The 27,732-nt window shown below is 45.4% G+C and overlaps 1 protein-coding gene across 1 annotated transcript in view; it reads left to right on the top strand.

Moving 5' to 3' along the window:
* Positions 1-7,576: 7,576 nt before the first annotated feature.
* LANCL3 (LanC like 3) overlaps positions 7,577-27,732 on the top strand; it is a 38,225-nt gene continuing 18,069 nt past the window's right edge. The window contains exon 1 of the mRNA XM_045000599.1: positions 7,577-8,134. Within this exon, the coding sequence (XP_044856534.1) occupies positions 7,577-8,134 (558 nt within the window). The remainder of the gene's footprint in view (positions 8,135-27,732) is intronic.

Here is a 27,732-nt window from a genome sequence, read left to right as displayed (position 1 = left end):
AATTTAGGGGAAGGACCAGCCTAGAGAAGAGGCTTAGGCTGGGGTTTCATGTAGTATCATTTTGAAACTACCTTTTTGCTAGTGAAGCCAGATCCCAGGGGGACTTCTTGACTTATGAATATGCAGCTTTTGTTTGCAAAAAAATACTTATGAGCAAATAAATCCATATACTACAGAAATGCTACTTTTTTGTCCAATTAAAAATCTCCAGAAATTAAAAGCAGCTTTACTTTTAAACCACAATCAGCTTTTATTTTCAAATTTAAAGTAAATATCAGAGGACACGGACTCATATTTTCACAATGATTTGTGTTATGTGAGAATTAAAATTATTCAGTTTATGTCATCACCAAAAAATCTTTTAACAATGAAAATGAGTACGAGTAATACACAAGAACAACAGTGGGGCAGGGGAGAGAATTATGTTAGGGCTATTGATTAATCGTGTTAACTCATGCTATTAACTCAAAAAGTTAATCGCGATTAAAAATTAATCCCACTTTTAATCGCGCTGTTAAACAATAGAATACCAATTGAAATTTATTAAATATTTTGCATGTTTATCTACATTTTCATATATATTGTATTCTGTGTTGTAACTGAAATCAACGTCTATATTATTTTTTATTATAAATATTTGCACTTTAAAAATGATTAACAAAAGAAACAATATTTTTCAGTTCACCTCATACAAGTACTGTAGTGCAATCTCTTTATTGTGAAAGTTACTAAACTTACTAATGTAGATATTTTTTGTTACATAACTGCACTCAAAAACAAAACAATATAAAACTTCAGAGCCTACAAGTCCACTCAGTCCTACTTCTTGTTCAGCCAATAGCTAAGACACAAGTTTGTTTACATTTACAGGAGATAATGCTGCCCTCTTCCTATTTACAATGTCACCAGAAAGTGAGAACAGACAGTTGCATGGCACTTTTGTAGCCGACGTTGCAAGGTATTTACGTGTCAGATATGCTAAATATTCATATGCCCCTTCATGCTTCAGCCACCATTCCAGAGGACATGCTTCCATGCTGATGACGCTTGTTAAAAAAAAGTGTTAATTAAATTTGTCCTTGGGGGAGAACCATATGTCCCCTGCTCCGTGTTTTACCTGCATTCTGCCATATATTTCATGCTATAGCAGTCTTAGATGATGACCCAGCACATGTTGTTCATTTTAAGAAAAGTTTCACTGTAGATTTGACAAAACGCAAAGAAGGTACCAATGTGAGATTTCTAAAGATAGCTACAACACTCGACCCAAGGTTAAAGAATCTGAAGTGCCTTCCAAAATCTCAGAGGGCTGAGATGTGGTGCATGCTTTCAGAAGTCTTAAAATACTCTGCTTAAAATCAGCAATACTCTGATGTGGAAACTACAGAACCTGAACACCAAAAAAGAAAATCAACCTTCTGCTGGTGGCATCTGACTCAGATAATGAAAATGAACATGTGTTGGTCTGTACCGCTTTGGATTGTTATCGAGCAGAACCCGTCTTCAGCATGGACACATGTCCTCTGGAATGGTGATGAATCTTTAGCGCATCTGGCAGGTAAATATCTTGTTACGCCAATTACAACAGTGCAATGCGAATGTATCGTTTAGAAAAATATCCAATTTTGATTTAAAAATCACAAGTGATAGAGAATCCACCACGACTCATGGTAAATTGTTCCTGTTGCTAATTATCCTCACTGTCAAAAATGTACACCTTATTTCCAGTTTGAATTTCTCTAGCTTCAACTTCCAGCCAGATCATATTATGCCTTTCTCTGCTGGATTGAAGAGCTGATTTACACTTGGAGTTGCAGCTAGCAAGAGATGTTAAGAGTAACAAGAAGGGTTTCTTCAGGTATGTTAGCAACAAGAAGAAAGTCAAGGAAAGTGTGGGCCCCTTACTGAATGAGGGAGGCAACCTAGTGACAGAGGATATGGAAAAAGCTAATGTACTCAATGCTTTTTTTGCCTCTGTCTTCACAAACAAGGTCAACTCCCAGACTGCTGCACTGGACAGCACAGCATGGGGAGGAGGTAACCAGCCCTCTGTGGAGAAAGAAGTGGTTCGGGACTATTTAGAAAAACTGGACGAGCACAAGTCCATGGGGCTGGATGCGCTGCATACGAGGGTGCTAAAGGAGTTGGCGGATGTGATTGCAGAGGCATTGGCCATTATCTTTGAAAACTCATGGCGAACGGGGGAGGTCCCGGATGACTGGAAAAAGGCTAATGTAGTGCCCATCTTTAAAAAAGGGAAGAAGGAGGATCCGGGGAACTACAGGCCAGTCAGCCTCACCTCAGTCCCTGGAAAAATCATGGAGCAGGTCCTCAAGGAATCGGTTCTGAAGCACTTAGATGAGAGGAAAGTGATCAGGAACAGTCAGCATGGATTCACCAAGGGCAAGTCATGCCTGACTAACCTAATTGCCTTCTATGAGGAAATAACCGGCTCTGTGGATGAGGGGAAAGCAGTAGATGTGTTATTCCTTGACTTTAGCAAAGCTTTTGACACGGTCTCCCACAGTATTCTTGCCAGCAAGTTAAAGAAGTATGGGCTGGATGATTGGACTATAAGGTGGATAGAAAGCTGGCTAGATCGTCGGGATCAACGGGTAGTGATCAATGGCTCCATGTCTAGTTGGCAACCCGTTTCAAGTGGAGTGCCCCAAGGGTCGGTCCTGGGGCCGGTTTTGTTCAATATCTTCATTAATGATCTGGAGGATGGCGTGGACTGCACTCTCAGCAAGTTTGCAGATGACACTAAACTGGGAGGAGTGGTAGATACGCTGGAGGGTAGGGATAGGATACAGAGGGACCTAGACAAATTAGAGGACTAGGCCAAAAGAAACCTGATGAGGTTCAACTAGGACATGTGCAGAGTCCTGCACTTAGGACAGAAGAATCCCATTCACTGTTACAGACTAGGGACCGAATGGCTAGGAAGCAGTTCTGCAGAAAAGGATCTAGGGGTTACAGTGGACGAGAAGCTGGATATGAGTTAACAGTGTGCCCTTGTTGCCAAGAAGGCTAATGGCATTTTGGACTGTATAAGCAGAGGCATTGCCAGCAGATCGAGGGATGTGATCATTCCCCTCTATTCGACATTGGTGAGGCCTCATCTGGAGTACTGTGTCCAGTTTTGGGCCCCACACTACAAGAAGGATGTGGAAAAACTGGAAAGAGTCCAGCGGAGGGCAACAAAAATGATTAGGGGGCTGGAGCACATGACTTATGAGGAGAGGCTGAGGGAACTGGGATTGTTTAGTCTGCAGAAGAGAAGGATGAGGGGGGATTTGATAGCTGCTTTCAACTACCTGAAAGGGGGTTCCAAAGAGGATGGATCTAGACTGTTCTCAGTGGTACCCGATGACAGAACAAGGAGTAATGGTCTCAAGTTGCAGTGGGGGAGGTTTAGGTTGGATATTAGGAAAAAAAATTTCACTCAGAGAGTGGTGAAGCACTGGAATGGGTTACCTAGGGAGGTGGTGGAATCTCCTTCCTTAGAGGTTTTTAAGGTCAGGCTTGACAAAGCCCTGGCTGGGATGATTTAGTTGGGAATTGGTCCTGCTTTGAGCAGAGGGTTGGACTAGATGACCTCCTGAGGTCCCTTCCAACCCTGATATTCTATGATTCTATGATTATTAAACATTTTTCTGGATGCAGTTACTTACAGACTGTAATCAAGTTGCCACTCAATTTTCTCTTTGTTAAGCTAAATAAATTGAGCACCTTGAGTCTGTCATTCTAAGGCATGTTTTCAAATCCTTTAATCATTCTTGTGGCTCTTGTCTGAACCCTATCCAATTTATCAACAACTTTCTCATACTGGGGACACCAGAACTGGACATGGTATTCCAGCACCCATGGCATCAGCGCTAAATGCAGAGATAAAATAACCTGCTATCAAGATTCTCCTGTTTATACAGCCAAGGCTGCATTAGACTTTTTGGACACAACATTGCACTGGGAGTTCAACATTCAACTGATTATTCACCAGGACCCCCTCCCAGGATAGACAACGCCATCCTGCAAGTATGGCCTATGTTCTTTGTTCCTAGACATACACAATTTCATTTAGCTGTATAAATACATGAAAGGATGGGGGTGCTTTACCAAGTGTGAGGTCAGTCAATCTGTTTCTTCACTTCACCAGGTGGGTATTGTAGTTTTAAGAATGCTTGATAGAGATCCTGTAGGGACAAAGCTTGAAAAGGTGAAACAAGTACACCCGAAAGTCTCAGAAACCAGAAGACAATTTAAAAAAACAGAACACCTACACATTTTATTTTTTAAAAAGAACTCATGCTATTTAAGCCAATCTCATGATTTTTTAATACTTGAGGTTGGCAATACTGAGACTATATTTAGGAATTGCAGTAAGTACATATAAACAAAAGTCTAGAAAAGCTAAAAGCAGCATGAACCATGTACTATCAGAACAATATAATTTCTGTTTTCAGAAATGACATTCAGAACAAGTGTCTTTATTAGTTTATATTAGTATGTGATTGATGTCACCTTTTGTTGTTGTCATACTTTCCAAAAATGAATCTAAAAGAGATGACCTACTACAAGATGTACTCTGATTTGTATGTTATTAGTTGATATTTAAATTATGAAAATCTCCGTGAACTTTGGAGAATGAATAAATCTTAAAAAACTTAGTGAGATTTAAAACAAAATCTTGTTGGTAAATGTTTGAAGCCAAATAAGCTTGGCATTGTCCTTTCTTGATAGGATATTTTTTTAAAAAGACACTGGGCCTGATTCTGTTTCACCATACCTTCTACATTCCCCTCTTCAGCCAGCAGAAATTATGCTAGAAAAACCTACATTGGTTAACGTAGCTTTGATCACCAACTTAGGTTACATACTCTGAACCCCATAAAAGGACTTGCAGAAAGCAGCAAATGACAACATGACAGCATCTGAGGCAGCCTTGCTACCAGTGCCAGGAATGAAACCCTTAGAGCAGTGGTGCAAATTCACTTAATCAACCACTTAATCTTAACCAACCCTGCTTTCTTGGCAGGGGGAGGAAATTCCCTCTCCAGCTAGCCCTTCACCCTAACTGGCACCACTGCAACAATGTGATGGCAGCAAACGACCACCATTCTATGATTTGGGGTGGTGGTGGTTGGTTTGGCTAGTGGGGGATCAGCTAAATGGAAATAAAAGGGAAGGAAAAGGGGGCACGTAAGAGGAGAAGGGTGAGAGGGACAGGGCAGGTGAGAAGAGGGGCAGATGTGGACAGGGGCGGCTCTAGGATTTGCGCCGCCCCAAGCAGGGCAGCATGCCGCGGGGGGCGCTCTGCCAGTCGCCGGTCCCACGGCTCCGGTGGACCTCCTGCTGCAGACGTGCCTGCGGAGGGTCCGCTGGTCCCGCGGCTCCAGTGGACCTCCCGCAGGCACGCCTGCGGATGCTCCTCCGGAGCCGCGGGACCAGCGGACCCTCCACAGGCATGCCTGCGGGAGGTCCACTGGAGCCGCCTGCCGCCCTCCCGCGGGACGCCGCCTCAAGCGCGCGCTTCGCGCGCTGGGGTCTAGAGCCGGCCCTGGATGTGGAGTGAAACTGAGATGAGGAGACTGTGAGGGAGGAGTATGGGGAGGGTTGTAGAAAATGGCCAATCAGCACAGGGTAGAGGAATTCCCATAAAAACTGTAGGAAGTTCTCTGAATGTGTGAAAGTCCCTGATTCGGCTGCTTCTGCTGGCCCCATGGCAGGAGGGAAGGGAGATACCATCCAGAGTGTAGTTTCCCCAGAATATGTGTGCGTGGGGGGAGGGGGGTCTCCCCTCCACAGTTCTGGGTCTAAGAGTGGTGAGGGCTGGGGTGGCCCCAGCTGGACTCCATTTTACACTGTCTTCCTAATGCAACAGTCTTTCCTTTGGCTGCTTCTGCAGCTGCTCTTATCTCAGGCCTGGTCTACACATAAAACTTAGTCAATATAGCTACAGCACTCAGGGGTGTGAAAAATCCATACCCCTGAGTGCCCCAGCTATGTCTGGCTACCATTGCTTGGGTAGGTGGAGTTCCTACAGGAATGGAAAAATGCCTGTCACTGTAGTCTGTGTCTATGCTACGGGGTTATAGCAACATAGGTATGCTGCTGTCGTAGTGCCCAGACTGTAGTAGACATAGGCTCAGCTTTCTGTGTGGAACAGAGACCATAGACTACGATCATTCCATGCCATCACTAGCCCCACCTTCTGCATAGGAGTTCAATAGGAGGGCAGAAGTCACCTATCATTGCAGGTAAGTACATTCATGTTGTGCATCTTTACATAGGAAGGGAAAGATATGGCCCTGACCATATATAGTATTTGGTACTACAGCTGTTGAGAGCTATATTTTTAAAACTCAAAATCTCTACAGTATTGGTGTAAATCAGGATGAGTTACTCCATTGAAAATAGGTCAACATCTCTGTTCCTCCCAACCTCTGCATGGCGCAGGAATGAGGAAATGAGGGTCAATGGGAGCTTTTGCCACATTTGTATCTCCTCCCTACCTTCTGTTCTGCTGGATGCCTGCTTGGTTTCCAATATACTCTAATTTATGTATTGGCTGCAATGGCCCGTTAAGGGCTGTTCCACAACCAAAAACAGCTGCAGCTCAGTAGCACTCTGACCACTCACCCCTTCCTTGGCACACACCCCAAGGCTAGAAGTTATAAGGAGGGGTAATGGAGAGTGCAGGGAACCCCCTTAGGAGAATTCCCTGGGAGCTGTTTCTGCTGGCTTACAGCCCCTTTAGACAGCTGCAGTGGGCAAAGAACAGAGCCCAGGCCAGGAACCTGCTTGCCCCTGCAGTACCACAATGAGGGAGATCCACCGTGCCTCTGCTAGAGTTGCCAACCCTCCAGGATTGTCCTAGGGTCTCTAGGAATTAAAGATTAACCTTTAATTAAATATTATGTGATCTGAAGAAACCTCCAGGAATAGGGCCAAACCAGAGTTGGCAACCCTGGTCTCTGCGGGCGGAGACAGAAGGGAAAACACCAGGATTATCCACACGCCTGTTGGGAGCAGGAAAGAAGACAAGAATGGCCATCCTCCTGCATTTGTGTTAGCCAGGCTGTAGGGCGGGATCAATCCAAGCCACGCTCCGCTTCCTTCGCCGGTCGTGGGGAAGCGCTGATCGGGGCCAGATAGGGGCTGCAGCCTTCCACTGCCTTCCCGCCTCTCTCCTCGCCCGCCCGCCGCTAAGGGTGCAGGGGGCGGCGGCTCCAGCAGGTGATGCGCCACCCGCTTGACAGCCGCATCTGCAGCCAAGGACGACAGCAGGTTGGCGGGGCCGGGGCGAGGCGGCCTCATGCTGGCGCAGATTCTCTCTCTGGGTGAGGAGCAGCAGCAGCAGGAGGCGGCGGCGGGGTTTCTCGGAGCCATTTAAACCAAGGCTGGAGCCAGCCCTGGCAACCGGCTCGCGACGGGAGCAACGCTACGCTGCGGGGACGGACTTTTACACTTAAATCACCCCCCTGCTCCGATTTCGGTGCAGCCGCCGCCGCCGCGGGCTGCTCGCCCAGCTCCTCCCCGGCCCTGCGCCCCCTGTGCGGCCCGGCCCGGCGGGGGCATGGCGAGCAAGCGCTGCTTCGCCAACCGCTTCGATGACTACGCGGGCAGCCTGCCGGCCGGGCAGCGCCACGAGGCGGTGGTGCCCTGGGTGGCCGCCACCATCGAGCGCATCCTGCAGCAGGTGCCCGCGCTGGAGGGCGGCGCGGCGGCCGCGGCGGCGGCGGGGGGCGGCCTGTACGGCGGGCTGGCCGGGGTGGCCTACATGCTGCACCACGCCGCGCGCTGCCCGCTCCTGGCCCCGGCCCGGGACTCCTACCTGCGGGCGGCCCGGCGCCTCATCGACGCCTGCGTGCGCTACGAGGAGGAGCGGGGCGAGCCGGAGGCCGACACGCGGGCCGCCTTCCTGCTCGGCGGGGCCGGGGTCTACGCGGTGGCCGCGCTCGTCTACCAAGCCCTGGGGCTGCCCGACTTCGGCCGGCTGCTGGGCCGGTTCCGGGAGCTGAGCCAGATCTGCGCCCCCGTCGCCTTCCTGGAGTGCGGCTCCGACGAGCTCTTCGTGGGCCGGGCCGGCTACCTGTGCGCCGCCCTGGTGCTCAAGCAGAAGCTGGGCATGGAGGTGAAGGCAGCCGGGCCGCCGGCTCCCGCGCGTCGGGCTTAGCCCGGGCAGGGCGCTGGCGGGGGAGGCGGGGGGCTCGCACTAGCGCCGGGGCCGGGTCCTCCTGGTCAGAGACCCCCCGGTGTCAGGCTTGGTCCCTCCCCGAGAGAAGGTGCCTGTCAGCTTGCGCCACACAGTCACTTCACTCAGCGTCCCTTGCAGGCAGGCCAGTAGGTCCCTCTCCCACCAGGGCTGGGGCTCTAGATGGGAGTCCCTTGTTTCCTGTGGAGGATGCCAAAGCCAATTGGTTTTCATTGCATGTTGCACCCAAACCTCTGAATCTTTCCCAAAGTGCGGGCATGGGCTGAATCTCATGCGCCTTTGCTCTTTGTGTCCCTGGTTTAAAGGCAGCCTAGGATAAGGATGCAGCGTTCTGGAAAACTAAATAGAAAGAGAGACCGCTGAGGACCAAAGCAGGCAGAATATGGGCTTTCTCCTCATAAGGCAAATGAAACTCACTGCCTTCACAGTGCAGGTCCTGATCGTTGGGGGGGAGGGGAATTCCTGGGTGTTGAATGAACTGCAGGAATTACTTTGGGCTTCTCAGGGATGGTATGCATAATATGAAGCAGATATTAAAACAGTATGTTGATTGTTATGGAATAATAATAGTTATGATAATTAGCAATGATACTTTGGATTGGCTGGGCCAGATTTTCAAAAACACTCAGAACTGAAAAGGCTCAATCGCTCTAATTGTGAGACTTTTCCAAAGAGCTCAGAATCCAATTTGCAAATGCTGGCAATTTATTTTGGTGCCAAAATGGGAGACGAGTTTTTTTTTTAAAAATTCTTTGCCATTGACTTGAATAGAAATAGCATTTTACCTCGCCGCAGATCCTCTACTGGTGTAAAAGGTCATGACAATTTGGTGGGCTTTGGACCTTATCCTGACCACTGCTCAGCACTCACAGCTGCCACTGAATAAATAATAATTCCCACTTGCAATAAAGCTTGTCAGAGAGTAGTCAGTGTTGTAGCTAAACAGATATTTGTTAAATTCTTTTTCCAGTCCTTTTGTAAGGTCCGATTTTTTTTTTGTTCTTTTTCTTTTTCTATGAAGCACTCATTTGCAAGTTCTTATGCTCTTGCTTTTTTCTCCTGGGAGAGGAAACAACTACTGCGAAATGAAATATAAGCATGAGCAATTCTGCCTTATCCTATACCAATCACTGCAGTGGCAGATCAAGGAAATTTACACAATGGAGGAGTCAAGGGACATCAGCATAATTAAGCAGCCATTAAAGGCAACAAGAATGTTAAGCCAATTGAATGTTTTGGTTGAAATTTTTTACAACAACAGACACTTACTATAGTATACTGTACATGTTTAAATGTTATTTTTTGTTCTTGTACAGCTTATTAATCAGAGATATTTAACAACAATAATATTGTGCACTTCTATAGCATCTTCCATCTGAGGATTCCAAATAGAGGGGCCAAAGCATGGTTTGTAGGCACAGCACAATACTGGGTGCAGCACAGGACAGTACCATTCTGGGGGAACCCAGGAGGGATTGTGCCTCAGAAAGGTACAAGCCATTCTGGAGCGTCAAGGTGCACAATGGGAATGTGCACGCTGCTCATACACATGCTTATGATGGTATAGGGTTTCTTCTATCTTTGTGATGGGTCAGCTGTTCTGTACGGTGTGGAGCAATGAACGGGGCTCCTGCACTTATTGTTCCCTTTGGTCTGACTTGTGCTCTTAGAGTGCAAGGAGGGAGCAGTCCCTACTCTCTCCTGAGTCTGGAGACTGCAGTTATGCTGGGCTCTTGTGTGGGGTAATGCAAGGAGACGAACAGCACTTGCTGAAAGTCCAAGCTCAGTCTGCCTGGTCCTATGGAGTGAAGCCTCACAAGAGCCCACTGAAGTATGTATACATTGTGGTCTCCATTTAACAGATGGCTCTAACAGAGACACAGCGAGGGTCACGTGCCAAAAGCCATGGAGCGAGTGTGTGACAGAACTGGGAATAGAATCCAGATCTCACTGTCTGTGCTTTTACCACTAAACTGTGCTTCCTCCCACATTATAATTTTACTTATCCCAATACCGAGTCGTAATTTTTCACTAATGTTGAAAGGGGAAAAAAAGAAGTAAAATAACTAAAGCTAACCTTTAAAATAAGTAAAGTAACCTTAGCCTGCAGTATATACCTATGCTGATATAATTTATGTCTGCTAATCAAAGTTCCCATCCTGCCAAAGAATATTTTAGCAAACACATCCTAGGGCCAGATCCTGTAGTATTTTACAAATGAGGAAACTGAGGCACAGAGCAGTTACATGTCACTTGTTACCCAAGGTCACACAGTGAGTCAGTGGTATTCAGAAATAGAAACAATGTGTCCTTGCTCTAAACACTACAAAACAGTACCTCCCATAATTTGATTATGCACAATCTCACTGTTGACTTGTTGCAGAATGTTTTCTTCTTTCCCAAGTTTATTTTCTTGAGGCTGCCGAGTAAACATTGATAGCACAAAGTGAAATTCGTCCCTTACATTGAATCGGGGCCATTGATCTCAATGCCATGTTGTTGCTCTTTCCGCGATTAAATTAAACTATCACTAGGGGTCTTAGAAATTGATCAGCCTTGGAGAAATGCTTTATGGTTACATTTTTCAATGTATAGAGTTTTTTTCCCTTTATTTTAGTACAAATTTAGCTTAGATACTGAGCCCTGATTCTGCTAAGCCTCACCTACAGTCCAGGAGCCTTAAAATTCCACTTGGTCTGCAGAGGATTTGCTGCTTGCTCAACAAGGTGAATTCAATTGACTACCCTTGAGCTCATGAAAAGAAGAGACAGTCCCTTGCTGCTGGTTAGGAGAGGTTTACGACTGTATACAAATTGTCCCAGTGACTTCAGTGGAACTACTTGCTCAAGTAGGGATTGCTTACATGAGTGAGATTTTGCAGGATCTGGCCCTTGTTGTATGGTGATACTGTTCATTAGGAATAATAAGATACATATTCTCTTGGGTCTTTATTAGGTCCATTACATTGCAACTGAAGCTTCACACATAGAGGAAGGTGAAATATTGTCCTGATAGTGAATGTGTCATTTGTGCTCATTATATTTTTATAAAATACAGATGCTATAGGGTCCTTTATCCTTGGTATTTTCACTGTACCTACGGAGGTTTTTTTCCAGTTATTTCTTCTTTTGAATACATCTTTTTGTAATGCTTCCTGTCACAGTTCCTAAGGTAACTGCACCTCTGACTCCTTCACAGTGCTTAATTTGTAATGAAAGAGTTGCTGGGGCTCAAGCAACTTTTTTACATTCATAACTGATGCAGCAAGCCCAGAGGTGCTGGGCTATGAACTGCCAAGCCTAGGGGTGCTGAGGCTCAGCCCTGGCAAGCCCTGGCACAAATTAAGCACTGCCCCTTCAAGGGCACCCCACTTAAATGATGACTAAAGGCCTGAGACCTTTCTCGTTATGGGAACTAGCGGTCCCCTCCCTCCAGCTAGAGTATAGGCTGCAGTTGCTCCTGCCATTCACCGTGTTTAGTTCAGCATTCACTGTCCTGTTCTTTCCCGGGGGCTACGCCAGGGTTAACCAACCAGCCTTCATAAAGCAAAGTATTTTATTTCAAACAAAAGCACTCCAAAGAAAACATATCTTGAAAACAATAAACAGCTTATATGTAAGTGCCTTTCCAGGTGTCATTTTCCACATGAAAACCCTGGTAGGTTTCAAAGTCCTTCAAATCCCTTTTGTAAGGTCAGTCCTTCTTGCGTAGAGTGAGAGTGAGCCCATCTCTGTAGCAGGCTGCCCATTTTATACAAGTCTTAGTTCCAGGGCTGCCCGGGGGAAGGGGGGACAAGTGGGGCAATTTGCCCCAGGTCCCGGGCTCCGCAGGGGCCCCCACGAGAATGGCTGAGGCTCCCTCCCCGGCCCGACCCCGCCTCCACCCCTCTCCCGGAGCCTCAGCCCATCCAGGAGCGTCCCTGAACAGCGCTGCAGCGTGGCTCCGCTGGGGCCTGAGCTCCTCCCTGCTCAGAGCCGTGTGGTAAGAGGGTGGGGCTGCGAGCTCCAGCCGGGCCTGAGCTCCCTCCGCTCAGCCTGGAGCTCAGGAAACAACCTCCATGCATTTATCTAAGTCCATTAATGGCTATTAGCCAGGATGGGTAAGGAATGGTGTCGCTAGCCTCTGTTTGTCAGAGGGTGGAGATGGATGGCAGGAGAGAGATCACTTGATCATTGCCTGTTAGGTTCACTCCCTCTGGGGCATTTGGCATTGCCCATTGTTGGTAGACAGGATACTGGGCTGCATGGACCTTTGGTTTGACCCAGTATGGCTGTTCTTATGTTCTAAACTAAATGAACCCAAAGTTATGGAGACAGATATGAGTCAAGGAAGCCAGCAGAGTCCCAGAAACCTGGAAAAAATCTCTGACTGGATGGGCTCAGGTGTTTGCTTACAAGCTGAGGTGGTTCAAAAGTTTTGGATTTTTTTAAGCAGAATTTTTGTATTGTTTCTTTAAACAATCAAACACAGCAAGCAGCAAATATTTGGCCACACACTTCTGAAACCCCAAACCATATTCAGGTTTTGGCAGACTAATTTCAGCTTTTCAATTAAAAAAAACACAACAAATTTTGAAGGAAAGCAGAATTGTCCATGATTTTTTTCTGCTGTTTAAAAACCCCTAGTTTTCGATCCAAAAAAAGTTTTGACGGAAAATATTTGTCCAACCCTTTTATGAGCTTTAGTGCCTTTTAGCACTAGCTGATGCTGAGAACCAGTGATAGCTTGTAAAGAAGTTTTCTCAAAACTGGGTTTGTGCCGAGATGCAGAAGGTTTATTTTTCCCAGGGCTGCCCGTGGAGGGGGAGCAAGTGGGGCAATTTGTGATGGGCCCCGCAGGGGCCCCCACGAGAATATAGTATTGTATAGTATTGCAATTTTTTTATGGAAGGGGCCCCCGAAATTGCTTTGCCCCAGGCCCCCTGAATCCTCTGGACGGCCCTGCCTTTTGGTTGATCAATTTAGACTCTTGACCTACATCCATTACATGTGACCTCTGAATTTCTTCCCCAGAGTCTAAGGGATTCTAAGTTAGTATGACTTGAACTCCAAGGAGAGCCAAAAGAAGGGGTAGATTACACTAAATTAGACTCTCTAAGCTGCACTCACAGCCTTCCTCGTGTCTACGAACCCTTTCTGCAAACTCATCTCACTCTCTCCGTCTCACCTCCAAACTCTTCATTCTCTCCTCACTTTCCCTGGTGCCTCTTCCCAAATTCCTCCAATCTCTTCTCCTTTTTCAAATGCACTCTACTTTTTTCTTTTCTCCCTCTCTCCAAACCCTGTCTCTCATATCTCCTTCCAGAATCCTTCCCTGCCAGTAGTGTTCGTTCTCTCTCGCCTCAAAATTCCCCTCCTTCAGCTTCCCAAACACATCTTATTCTCTTAGGCCTGGTCTACACTAGGAACTTACATCTGTATAGCTGCATCTCTTAGGGGTGTGAAAAGGACACTCCCCTGAAAGATGTAGCTATACTGACCTAACCCCCAGCATAGACAGTGCTAGGTCAATGGAAGAATTCTTCTGTCGACCTACCTACCGCTTCTCGAGGTGATGGATTACCTACGCCAATGGGAGAACCCCTCTCGTTGACATAGGTACTGTCTGCGCCGGAGCACTACAGTGATGCAGCTACTGTAGCATTTTAAGTGTAGACATAGCCTTATCCTCCTTTCTCCAAATCTCCCAGTCTGTTCCCTCCCTCCCTCAAATCTTCTCCTCTATGTTTATTAGTTGTAGTACACAAGAAATCAGCACATGAATTATTTGCAATAAAAGGGGCATTGTCACAGGGTGAGATGGGCCTTTAAGAGGAGTGAAGGTGCAGGGTCCCACCTGTGATAAGTTTTGTCCCTTGGGATTTGACTGGGAAGGACCATGTGACTGACCTTGTGAACCGCATTCAAGCCTGGGGGGAGGGTGTATTGAAGAGGCAGGCTGTTGCTCGCTTTGGGAGAGATGAGACCTGTCTGGTAGCTCGCCTCAGTAGCTTGGGTAGCAGCCTGGTGGGAATGGAGTCTGTGAAGGGCTTTACCTGAGAAACTAAGAAGAGAAAACTACAAGGACAACAGACCCAGGCCCTGCTTCAGGGCTGTAGCCTCTGATACAAGAGGAGAGGAAAATCCCGGGGTTTTCCTCTCAGTGCACTTGGAAGGGCCAAAGGGACTAAAACTGTGGAGTCTTGGGAAGGACTGCAAGACTTTTGTTTGGGTTGGACTGTAAGTTGTATGATAATAAACAAGGTGAGGAGACCTTTTTTTTTTCTCTTTTCTTTCTGAGCGCTAAGGCTTGCATGTGATTGGTAGAAAGGGACAACTAGGGTTATGGAGACTGTACGACTATCTAACGTTCTAACTGCATAGGGCAAATGCAGGGAAGGGGGAAACAATGACGGAAACTGGAGACTAGGTGCTGCCAAGACACACTAACATATATTTATACACACATACTCTTCTTTCTATTTTATTCACAAATTGTTCTTCCTCTCCTTTGTGGTCCTGGGGGGGAAAAAAACACATTTTGCTTTGTCTCTGTGTGATTTGTTAATGTCTGTCTGTCTGTCTGTCTTGTCTGGCTGGAGCAGCATTTCCCTCCTGGTTCTGATTGATCCATTTTCCTCTTGTCTGCACTTCCTCACCATGCCTGGCATGGAGGTGCTTCATTCATTTTTCATTTGTTTTTTACTGTACCTCTCATTTTCTCCTTCATCAGTCTCTAGCCTCTGCTTCCTTCCCATTTATGATAATCTTTCTCATTCCCTGGTCAAGGTTTTCCTTTGCATTGCTCCAGTCCACTGTGGTGACTGTGCAGCAGACCTGCAAATTGAAATTGACCAAACTTTTTGGTAAGTTTCACTTGGCAAAAGGCAGTGTGCAAAAAACAATGTTGCTGAGCAGCCATTCTAGTGTTTGCTGTGGTTTGCTTCTTTCCCTTTGTGCTGTGTGTGCACCATGTGCTGCAAAGTGAAAACCTAAGAGCTTAATACATTTCACATTGCTGGCAAGGGGTACAGAAAATGGGACTGCTCACAAGTTCAACTGTGCTCAAGTGCTTTCCTGGACGGGGGCCACTTTGCCGAGCATCACAACTGATAAGAAAATGGTAAATATTCTCTCTGAGAAATTCTGAAAGAAATAATGTCATGTGGTTTGCAACTTTGTGGAAAATATTCAGATATGTGTGTGGTTTTTTTTAGTTTTTTACAAAAAATCTTCAAGTAACAGTTTTTGTTTTGTCAACAAGAGAAGAATTTTACCAAAAACAGATAATTTAGAATTAAATGGCAATTTTCCTTGTGGAAAAAGGGCCACTTTTAATAAAAAAAAGAAATGTTGATGGAAAACTTTTAAACAGATCTACTTGGCATGTTTTAGGACTGAGCCAACAGAGCAGATATTCAGGCCTGATCTGAAATTGTGATTTTTTTTCCTGTAGAGCACAGGCTTCAGAGGGCATTAAAACATTAATATGTAGGCATTGGAATGTTTAGAAGAGTCATAATGGAAATGTCTTCAATGAACAGTTGTAGTTTGGCTCACCTGGAGTGACTCAGAAAACACAAATGTCCATAAGTGGCTGGAAAAGCCATCTTCCTCCCAAGTACAAACCCACTGGAGGTGGAGCAGAGAATTTAGTGCTACCAGGACAATTGGTACCATGCAATCAGAAGGCAGAGATGATGGTAGCACTTCTAGATTCTGAGATGACAGGTCATCTATAAATGCAGTGGGTTATTATGTATTAGTTCTGGTGGTGCTGTGGCTTGTTCTGGGGTTGGTACTTTTTTTTTCCTTGTAAAATATGAGAGGTTTATTTATGGAAACCTGAGTCAGACCTTCTGACACAGCGGTCTCATTTTCCCAAGGTGTACTTGGCTTCTGTGCCCTAACAACTGACAGTGAGTTGCAAAAAGAGAAGAATTACAAGGCTTTCACCTTCTCTGTATGCAAGGTTCAAACATTTAACAAGGAGAAACCACCCTTCCAGTTTGTTTTCCTACTCCATATTAACTAATTTACGTTTAAAAAGATGTCACCCACTCTTCTTCCTCAATTGAATCCCTGATCCTAATTTTGTCCTTGAAGCATGGTAGTATCAAACCATAAATGATCTCTGAATTGTTTTTATTTGAGACTGACTTGAATTATATTTAGATTAATGGGCATAGTTGTAGGCAATGGCAACTGCCTCTTCTTGCCACAGGAGACTGTCTCTTGTTGCTTTGTTATGTTTCAGAATTGTCTTTGTGTCAGTAGGAAAAGTTTAGCTATGGCATCAGGTCAAAATCTCTACTACGGTTTAGAGTGAAAGAGTAGCCTAAAATTCATATGATTTAGAGGACTGTATAACCTTCATCTAATCTTCCTTGTTTACACTATCAGCATTCTTTTCCTAGCTTCTGATGGTATTTCTACTCAATTGCTTATTTGCATGGCACAAATTGCAAATCAGCAAGCAAAATAAAAATGGCATAACTCCATATTGGCACTATCTTCTATTGTTTTTGCTTGGTATTGCTGATACCACCCGAAAATGATTCACTTTCCTTTTGAATGAGTTTATTTTGTGGCTTACTTCATTTAACCAGACCGTTTTTGGGGGTATCCTCTTCTTCATCAGTGACTACTTAGACATACTGCTAGATGTCATTCTTTCTATAAATATGTAAAGAATAATAGAACTGTGAATATAAAGCAGCATGACTTACATAGATACATAAATATTGCAAGACAAACTTTCACTTTTTGTTAACGGAATTGGTAACTGATGGAAAAGCAGTAGATGTACCCTATTTACATTTGACACGGCAGCAAAAGCTTTATTAAAATCTAATCTTCCTTGAAAACTGAATCCAAGCTGATTTGGACGTGAGCATTGTCATGTGGATTGGAAACTGGCTGAAAGACCATATGCAAAAGTAATGATAAATGTAATATGTAAAGTTGAGGGATGATATCTAATGGGGTCCTGTAGATTGATGTTGGGTCTGGTCTTATTTGTCATCATATTAGTGATCCAGAAGAGGCAGTAAGCAGGATGAGACTTGCATTGGCGTCTAAGCTGAGATAAACAACAAATATCCATAAGGACAGAGGAAAAAGTACAATGAGATTGGAAGAGATTAAAAATAGAGATAAAATAAGATTCAATTTTGAAAAGTGCCTACTGATTATATCTGGGGAAAATACACACTCTCAGTGTTAAGTATCAGAGGGGTAGCCGTGTTAGTCTGGATCTGTAAAAGCAGCAAAGAATCCTGTGGCACCTTATAGACTAACAGACGTTTTGGAGCATGAGCTTTCGTGGATATTCACCCACGAAAGCTCATGCTCCAAAACGTCTGTTAGTCTATAAGGTGCCACAGGATTCTTTGCTGCTTTTGCTCTCAGTGTTGCAGATTAAGGGCAAAACCGATATCCAAGCAATGCTGGAAAAGCCCTTCTGAATACATATTGGAACCTCATTTGCCGGTGCCTTATACCTTGTGTAGTCACTTGCAGCTGTGCCAGGTAGGTATAAAAATGTATCTACCAAAATCTACGCTCTCTTATACTAGTGCTGATGTTTCATAGGTGCTTTGCACTCAGTCTGGGTAGGAGTGAATAATTATAGTAGGTGCAAGGTTGTGGAGAATGAGGCTAATAGGCATGAGCTTTGCAGTGCAATATGGCATCAAGAAGGCCAATGCTACTTTGGGCTACATATAAAGATATGTCATGCAGTACAGAGATAATGATCACACTGTATATGACTCATAGGAACACTGACATTGCCATAATAGATTAGACCATTGGTTCATCTAGTCCAGTATCCTTTCTCTGACAGTGTGGCCAGATGCTTCAGAGGAAGGTGCAAGAAACTCTGCAGAAGGCTGACATAGGCTATGTGTACACTACCTGCTGGATCGGCGGGTAGCGATCGGTTTATTGGGGATCGATATATCGCGTCTAGATGAGACGCGATATATCGATCCCCAAACGCGCTCCTGTTGACTCTGGAACTCCACCAGAGCGAGCGGCGGTAGTGTAGTCGACGGGGAGTCGTGGCCGTCGATCCCGCGCCATAAGGATGGGAGGTAAGTCGAAATAAGATACTTTGACTTCAGCTAGTTGCGTATCTTACATCGATCCCGCCCCCTAGTGTAGACCAGGCCATAGAATGTATTACCCATAGGGAAAGCTTCTTCCTAACCCCCGTTACTTAGAGCATGTCTACACTATGAAATTAGGTCAATTTTATAGAAGTCGATCTTTAGCAACCAATTTTATACAGTCGATCATGAGTGTCCCCACTAAGCGCATTAGGTCGATGGAGTGTGTCCTCAATACTGTGGCTAGCATCGACTCACGGAGTGGTGAACTGTGAGTAGCTATCCCACAGTCCCCGCTGCCCATTGGAATTCTGGGTTAAGCTCCCAATGCCTGATGGGGCAAAAACATTGTCATGGGTGGTTTTGGGTACATGTCATCAGTCTCCCCTCCCTCCTTGAAAGCAATGACAGACAATCATTTTGCACCTTTTTTCTTGGATTATCCGTGCAGACGCCATAGCATGGCAAGCATGGAGCCCGCTCAGCTGCACACTGCTTTTGTGAGCATTGTAAACACCTTGCGCGTTATCCTGCGGTATGTGAAGAGCCTAGCTAGGAGCCGCCAGCACAAGGAAGATTTTGAGGAGGACATGGACACGGATGTTCCTGAAAGCACAGGATGTGGCAATTGGGATATCATGGTGGCATTGGGGCATGTTGATACAGTGGAATGCCAATTCTGGACCCGGCAAACAAGCACAGACTGGTGGGACTGCATAGTGTTGCAGGTATGGGATGATTCCCAGTGGCTGCTAAAATTTCGCATGCATAAGGCCACTTTCATGGAACTGTGTGAGTTGATTTCCCCAACCCTGAAGCGCAGGAATACCAAGATGAGACCAGCCCTGACAGTTGAGAAGCAAGTGGAGATAGCCCTTTGGAAGCTTGCAACGCCTGACTGCTATTGGTCAATCAGGAATGAATTCAGAGCGGGCAACTCTACTGTGGGGGCTGCTGTGATCCAAGTAGCCAAGACAATCACTAACCTTCTGCTAACGAGGGTAGTGACTCTTGGAAATGTGCAGGTCATAGTGGATGGCTTTGCTGCAATGAAGTTCCCTAACTGTGGTGGGGCAATAAACGGAACGCATATCCCTGTCTTGACACCGGCCCACCTTGCCAAACAGTACATAAACCGCAAGGGATACTTCTCAATGGTGTTGCAAGCACTGGTGGATCACAAGGGCCATTTCACTGACATCAACAAGGTGCATGACTCTCACATCTTTCAGAACTCCGGGCTGTTCGAAAGGCTGCAAGGAGGGACTTTCTTCACAGACCAGAAAATTACTGTTTGGGATGTTGAAATGCCAATAGTTATCCTTGGGGACCCAGCCTACCCCTTGCTCGCATGGCTCATGAATCCATACACAGGCAGCCTGTACAGCAGTAAGGAGCAGTTCAGCCATAGGCTGAGCAAATGCAGAATGGTGGTAGAATGTGCATTTGGACATTTAAAAGAGCGCTGGTGCAGTTTGCTGAGTAGGTTAGACCTCAGCGAAAACAGTATTCCCATTGTTATTGCTGCTTGCTGTGTGCTCCGTAATATCTGTGAAAGTAAGGGGGAGAACTTTATGGCGGGGTGGGAGGTTGAAGCAAATCACCTGGTAGCTGATTGTGAACAGCCAGACACCAGGGACATTAGAAGAGCACACCGAGGCATGCTGCACATCAGAGAGGCTTTGAAAAACAGTTTTATGACTGACCAGCCTACAGTGTAACAGTTGTGTGTGTTTGTCCTTGATGCAAACCCGCCTCCTTTGGTGAATGTACTTCCCTGTAAGCCAATCCCCCTCACCCCTTCGACCACAGCTGGCATAGGAAATAAAGTCCCTATTGTTCTGAATCCATTCATTCTTTATTTATTAAAAAAAACTTGAGATCACTGACAACGCTGACTAGTAAAGGTAGCCTGGGCTAGGGGAGGAGGGAAGGACAAGGCCATGTTGCTTACTGAAGCCACACTACAAATCAAAGCTGTTTGAACGACAGCCTTCTGTTGCTTGGGCCATCCCCTGGAGTTGAGTGGATGGGTGCCCGGAGCCTCCCCCCATGTTCTTGGGCGTCTGGGTGAGGAGGATATGGAACTTGGTGAGGAGGGCAGGCGGTTACACAATGGATGTAGCGGGGTTCTGAACGCTAGTTGCCTTTCCTGCAACTCCATCAGATGCCTCATAATGTCCGTTTGCTCCCCCATTAGCTTCAGCATCTCCTCCTGCATGCTCCCTGAATACTTTCCTGGCCTCTGCCACCGAATGCCTCCATGCATTCAGCTGTGCGGGAGGACTGCATGAGCTCTGAAAACATGTCATCGCGAATGTGTTTTCTTTCACCTTCTAATTTGCGATAACCTCAGGGACGGAGTTGATACAGAGAGCATAGAAACATTTGCAGCTGCAGGGGGGGAAAGGGAGAGTAGAATTGAAGAAGATACATTTCTGAGAACAAAAGGGAGACTCTTTCACAGTGAATCAAGCAATTCACAGCAGACAGCACATGTGTTTTAGGTACAAGGTCGCATTTTGCCTTTTATATTGAGCACCTGCCGGTATGGTGACACATCACACAGGGCTGGGCAACAGAATTCAGTTTCCAGGCAGCCATGGTAAGCCAAAGAGTACGTGGAGTTGGCTTCTTCCACGTTCATAACGTGGGAATGGTTTCAAACTGCAGCACCCTTCTTTCCCATAGCAACCAATGCCAGTTGGATTTGCCATTTAAAAGGAGGGGCTCTGGTTTTGGGGTGGATGTGCAGAGTGTGCACACCCGCACGTGGCTATTCTCCGGGATGATCCCTTTTAGCCAAGCGCATACAGCCCAGCATGACTAGGGTCTAATGCGCCAGGAATGACCAAACAGAGGGGATTACTCTTCCCTTACAAAATTCCCCTATTTCAACCAGGTGACCATGAATGATATCACTCTCCTGAGGCTGACACAGGAAGATAAAGGCCAAATGTTGCTTGAATGCGACCAAAACCCAGGACCATTTGCTGCCATGCTTTGTGCTGCAATGATTCCAGACTACTTGCTACTAGCTTGGTGTGGTAAAGTGTCCTACCATGGAGGATAAAATAAGACAGCCCTCCCCAGAAACCTTCTGCAAAGGCTTTCAGAGTACATCCAGGCAAGCTTCATGGAGATGTCTCTGGAGGATTCCCGCTCCATCCCCAGACACGTGAACAGACGTTTCCAGTAGCTGTACTGGCCGCGAATGCATCCCAATTGTTCAGGGCAAATCAAACATTAAACACAATTGCTTTTAACCCCTGTAGTGTAGTTACAAATGTGCACTCACCAGAGGTGCCTTCTCCACCTTCAGAGTCTGGGAACAATTTGCCCTGGGAGGGTATTGGCTCCAGGGTGAGGAAAAGGTCCTGGCTGCCGGGGAGAACGGATTCTCCGCTTGCCTGCTGCACATTCTCCTCCTCCTCCTCCTCTTCCTCATCCACAAAATCCTCCTCCATGTTGTGTGAGGCTGCCACCTTGCAGGTGTCCACGGACAGTGGTGGTGTAGTGATAGGGTCCTACCCTACCACTGGCAGGATGTAGCTGATCATAGAAGCGGCATGTCTGGGACGCTGACCCAGAGTGACCATTTGCCTCCTTTTTCTTTTGGTAGGCTTACCTGAGCTCCTCAATTTTCATGTGGCACTGCTCCGCGTCCCTGGTGTAACCTCTGTCCACCATGCCCTGTGGGATTTTGGCATATATATATCAGCATTTCTTCTGCTGGATCGGAGTTCTGCCTGCACAGATTCTTCTCCCCATGCAGAAATCAAACCCAGTGTCTTCCGTTCGCTCCATGCTGGAGCTCATTTGTGATTCTGGGACTGCATGGTCACCTGTGCTGCTGAGCTCGCCATGCTGACCAAACAGGAAATGAAATTAAAAAGTTCCCGGTGCTCTTCCTGTGTACCTAGCTAGTGCATTGGAGTTGAAAGTGCTGTCCAGAGCGGTCTCATTGGAGCACTTTGGGATAGCTCCCAGAGGCCAATACCATCAAATTGCACAGCGCTGCATCTACAGTACCTCAAATTTGACCTAAGAAGGTCGATTTTAGTGTTACTCCCCCTCATTGGGGAGGAGTACAGCAATCAATTTTAAGAGCTCTTTAGGTCGGTGGAGTGAGATTGGTTGGGTAGACGCATTCCTTATAAAAATTGACCTAATGCGGCTAAATTTGACCTAACTTCATAATGTAGACCAGGCCTTAGAGCAGGGGTCTCAAACTCAAATGACCCCGAGGGCCGCATGAGGACTAGTGCATTGGCCCGAGGGCCGCATCACTGACACGCCCCCTTGCTGCCCCTGGCCCCACCCCCAATCCACCCCTTCCATGAGGTCCCACCCCTGCCCTGTCTCTTCTCCACCTCCTCCCCTAAGCGCGCGGCTCCCTGCTCCTCCCCCCTCCCTCCTGGAAAGTGCTAAGCGCCACCAACAGCTGATTGGCGGCGGGAAGCGCCTGGAGGTAGGCAGAAAAAAAAATGAAGAGTAATATAGTAGTATAGTATTAAAATATAGTATGCTATTAAAAGTCAATTTATTAACTTTTTTATTAACTTCTTTAACTGTAATGTGAAACGTCAGTGCTAATTTTGACAGTCATTTCATTTTTGGCCACTTAGCTGGCAGCGTTTTGCATCAACCAGAGCATCAATATTAGGTTTGATATCCTGAGACGAAACCAATCTCAGTGTTGCTTGCAAATGTTCATCAGTGAGCCTTGACCTTAACACAGATTTGTTAATCTTCATGGAAGAGAAAAACTGTTCACATATATATGTACTTCCAAACATTGCCATTATCCTTGCAGAAGCAGAGAATAACATGGGAAATCTTTCTTGTGAAAGAAACCTGTAGAATTCTGGAATTCCAACATCTGTATACTTCTGCTTCAAAATCGTGTCACACTGAAGCTCCACTAACTCCATCTGCATTTCCTCTGCAACATTGTCAATTTCAACAGCAAATGGTGTGGAAAAAAGTTGAAAATGTGGTTCAAGTGCCTTGAAATCTTTAAACCGCACATCAAACTGTTTGTGTAAGTTAGAAATGATCTCTGCATATTCTTTCAAGGATTTGGGTTCAACTTTTCCTAAGGAATTCAGAGTTGAGAAATGGACCAAATTGCCAGCAGTCAGCTGTTTCCCCCATAAAGTAAGCTTGACTTTGAATGACTTAATACTGTCATACTTCTGTGTTATCACCTGTTTTCTACCCTGAAGTTTCAAGTTCAGTGCATTCAGGTGATCAGTTACATCTGTTAGAAAAGCAAGGTTGCAGATAAAAGTGGAATCAGCAAGCTGTGGAACCTCCTTGTTTTTCATTTTCATGAAGGAATCAATCTCCTCTTTAAGTGCAAAAAATGCTTCAAAACATTTCCACGACTCAGCCATCTAACTTGAGTGTGATACAGAAGTTCCCCATATTCACTGTCCATACTTGCTAGAAAAGAAGTGAACTGTCTGTGATTCAGCCCTCGTGCACGTATAAAATTAACAGTTTTAACAACTACATCTATAACTTCTTTCATTTGTAGACTTTTACTACACAGGGCTTCTTGGTGCAAAATACAATGTATACTGGTGAAGCTAATTCCTGGTATATTGAGGCTGTTCAGTTTGGTCTTCAATAATCCAACCACACCAATGTTTTCAGAGCACATTGATGGCGCACCGTCCGTAGCCAAAGATACGAGTTTGTTCCATGGCAGCGCAGCTTTTTTAATGCACTCTTCCAATCCTTGAAATATGTCGCGTCCCGTTGTGGTACCCTTCAGTGGCATTAAGTCTAGCAATTCTTCAGTTATATTCAAATTGCAGTCCACACCTCTAATGAACACTGCACACTGTGCGGTATCTGTTACATCTGTACTCTCATCAAGAGCAATTGAAAATACTTCAAAGTCTTTTGCCATTTTAATCAATTGTTTTTGCACATTATCAGCTAAATCCGTTATCCTGCAGGCAACTGTATTTGCAGACAAGCTTATGCCTTCAAAAACTTTCTTCCTATTAGGACATAAAATTTCACTGGCCTTCATAAGACATTCTTTTATGAATAAGCCTTCTGTAAAAGGTCGCGATGATTTAGCTATCATTTCGCTTATCACAAAACTTGCTCTTACTGAATCTTCGCTAGACTTGTTAATCCCTGAAAATAAATTTCTTTGCTTGGCAAATGCTGCTTTAAGTTGCTGAACTTTTTCCTCTCGGATTTTTCCGGTGAATGCATCATATTTTTCACGGTGCATCGTGTCATAGTGCCGACGCACGTTATACTCCTTGGGAACAGCAATCGTTTGCTGACAAATAAGGCATTGAATTTTATCTTTTACCTCTGTGAAAAAATATAAATTCTCCCATTTGTCTTGGAAAACTCTCTTTTCTTCCATGAGTGTTCTTTTTTTGACGAAGTCATTTTCAAGCAGTTTTAATAAATATATACACTCAGTAATGCACCTCACTCAAAGGACAAAACACGCACTTAGATTTACTGCCTAAGGCTCTGGGAGGGAGTTTGGGTGGGGGAGGGGGTCTGGAGTACAGGCCCTGGGCTGGAGTTTGGGTGGGGGAGGGGGTCTGGAGTACAGGCCCTGGGCTGGAGTTTGGGTGGGGGAGGGGGTCTGGAGTACAGGCTCTGTGCTCGGTGCAGGCTCCAGGCTGCGGCAGGGGGTGGGGGTGCAGGCTTTGGGACGGAGTTTGGGGATAGGAGGGGGTGCAGGGGTGAGGGCTGAGGGGTTTGAGGCATTGGAGAGGCTCGGGGCATTGGAGAGTCTCAGGACTAGGGCAGAAGGGCAGGGGAAGAGCAGCCTGCCCTGGCCCTAGTGCAGGGGGGCGCTAGGACCCTGCGGCAGCAGGTGATGCCGGAAGCCGGCATAGCGGAGGAGTGGAGTCAGCGTGAGCTCCCGGGCAGGCTCCCGGGCGGTGAGGGGGCAGCAAGTGGGGGCCGGGAGACACTGGGGGGAGGCGTGTGGGGGCGGCAGGTGGGGCCAGGGGAGAGACCCGGCCCCAAACATTGGGGAGCAGCGCGCGGGGAGCTTAGGCACAGAAAATAACTCGGGGAGGGGGGCGGGGGTGAGGGGAGTTTGGCAGCGACAGGAAGTAACTGGGGGAGCTCCGCGGGCCGCAGGGAAGAGCTCCGAGGGCCGCATGCGGCCCGCAGGCCGCATGTTTGAGACCCCTGCCTTAGAGAGACTGTATTATGCCCTGAGGCACAAGGGTTTACATTTATTCCAAAACTTTGGGTTGAGATCTTTCAGAGCTGATTGGGAGATTTAACTCCAAAACTTCCATTGAGATTAAGGAGAGTTGTTTGGCTAAATTCCTAATGGCAAGACATAGAACTGCAGAAATTTAGAAGGATCAAATGATTGAATTGAATAGTAACTCTAGTTTGTTAATATGGTTAAGAAAGTTTCACTTTGGAGATACCAAGCAAATTATTTGTGAACTCATAGGAGCCAGTGGAGTTACTCCAGATTTACATCAGCGTTTGTGAGGTCAGAATCTGGCCTGTGGAGTTGAAATATTTTTGCAGCAGGTGTATATGTTCCTCTGAAGAGTTACAGTGTGAATGTTTTAACATAAATGCTGAAATAGGTTACGTAGTGTTTGCCAGCACTAAAGGACCAAATCCTGATCCAATTAAAGTCACTGAGAGTTTTGACATTGACTCTAATGAAACCAGGTGTTGGCTCCAAATCCCTAATTTTGGTCAGTATTATCAGACTAAATTGACCTATGAATAGAGATTGTATGGGGTGCAATATCTTCCCCCAAATAATGCTATTAGTTGAGCCATGAGTGTATTAAGCAGATATTCCCAAAGAAGTAGTAACAAAACCTTTAGCACTCCTCACCCCAGCATATCGTATTCATTATGTCACTTTATTTTCTTCCAACTTAATCCTTCCTAAAATTGTCCCTCTGTTTGTCCCCTTTTGAATTACCATAGTTGTTATGAGGAAAAATGATGGGCAAAGCTTAATGACACACAGTTGATGTATACAATAAATTGGAACTATATTCAGTAAGTTGGGTTATTGTATAATTTTTATAGAGTATTTCAGCAGGTACTTAGATACCATAGTGATTGGTGCAGTACTGTACAAAAACACATTGGTATATACATATATGCTCTGAGAAATATAGATGTTTGCATTATTGTCCATGTATCTGGTATAAATTAAAATTTTTGTTGGGTAAATATTGAAACTCCTAGGACTTTAATAGTTGTATTTCTCTGCAGAGATGGAGTTAATCAGATTCCCTCAATTACATTTGAAAAAGCAAGTATTTAATCTGTTAACAAGTCATCCTAGAGGCTACATTGATTTAAAAATGATCTATAGTGGGGATTTTATCTTTCGAGTGTGTTATTACTGCTCTTTATTTTGGAGCTTTATCTTCAGACATTATCTTTTTCTTTGGTTTTGTTTCGTAGTTATAACACAACCCTACTGTTGTCTGAATAAAGTGTTCTCTTTAGTTCACAAGCTGACAAACGCTGAAGGTGAAGTCCTGTCAACGATGTGGCTATTTTTTAAAATCCTGCTTAAGCGTAACTCCTTAGAGCACAAAAGGCTACCACATTGTATAACATCATAAAACAACCCCATCATCCTCCCCTGTTCTGGATTAAGTTGGTAAATTACCATGGTATTGTGAATTGCCATCTGCTAGCATATGGTCTGTTGCTGTTTTCTTCACATTTGCAGTTAACAATAGCATCCTGTTTGTTGTTGGAAAATGTAGGTGTACTTGAGCAGAGGTGCTGGAACAATTTGTATAGTGGGGGTGCTGAGAGACATTGAATCACACTGGAAACCACTTCAAGCGAGGGGGTGCAGTAGCACCCCTAGTGCAAGCACCTATGTACTTGAGTATGACAAAACAAAAAATAAAGAGCTGCTTATCTCATAGGTTTAATATGTTCACTTGTTTTCTTCTCCTCATCTCTCCAGGGAAATAAAAGACAGAGTCCAGAAAAGATGAAAAGTATGCTACAAATCAGGCATATGAAAAGAGTACACAATATTTTGTCCCCTTGCTTTTCCCAACCCAGTGTCATCTTGGAAGAATGTTCAGAGCATTATCATTTGTCTAATAGATGGCTAGAATTCCATGTTAAATCCCTTAGAGATCAAATGCATGTACACATGATAAAATATATTATATTTCCTCTTTTCGTTGACAACAGAATTTTCCAATGCCTAATTTTACTTGTATACTTTATTTAGTGGTACCTTTGAATTTAAGTGTGTGTTTGTGAAATAGTCAGCAGTCCAGGGCAGTTCCTTTACAGAAGCTTACCTCCTTCTTTGTATGAAAATTTCTCTGAAAACATTTATACTCTACATAACCAAATGCCATATATTTATATCTCATTGGACCTGGTCCTGTGAGATGCTGAGAAGGGCTGA

The sequence above is a fragment of the Mauremys mutica genome, chromosome 1 (genome assembly GCF_020497125.1).
Source record: "Mauremys mutica isolate MM-2020 ecotype Southern chromosome 1, ASM2049712v1, whole genome shotgun sequence".
NCBI lineage: Eukaryota > Metazoa > Chordata > Testudines > Geoemydidae > Mauremys > Mauremys mutica.
This window is presented reverse-complemented; position numbering and strand designations above follow the sequence as displayed.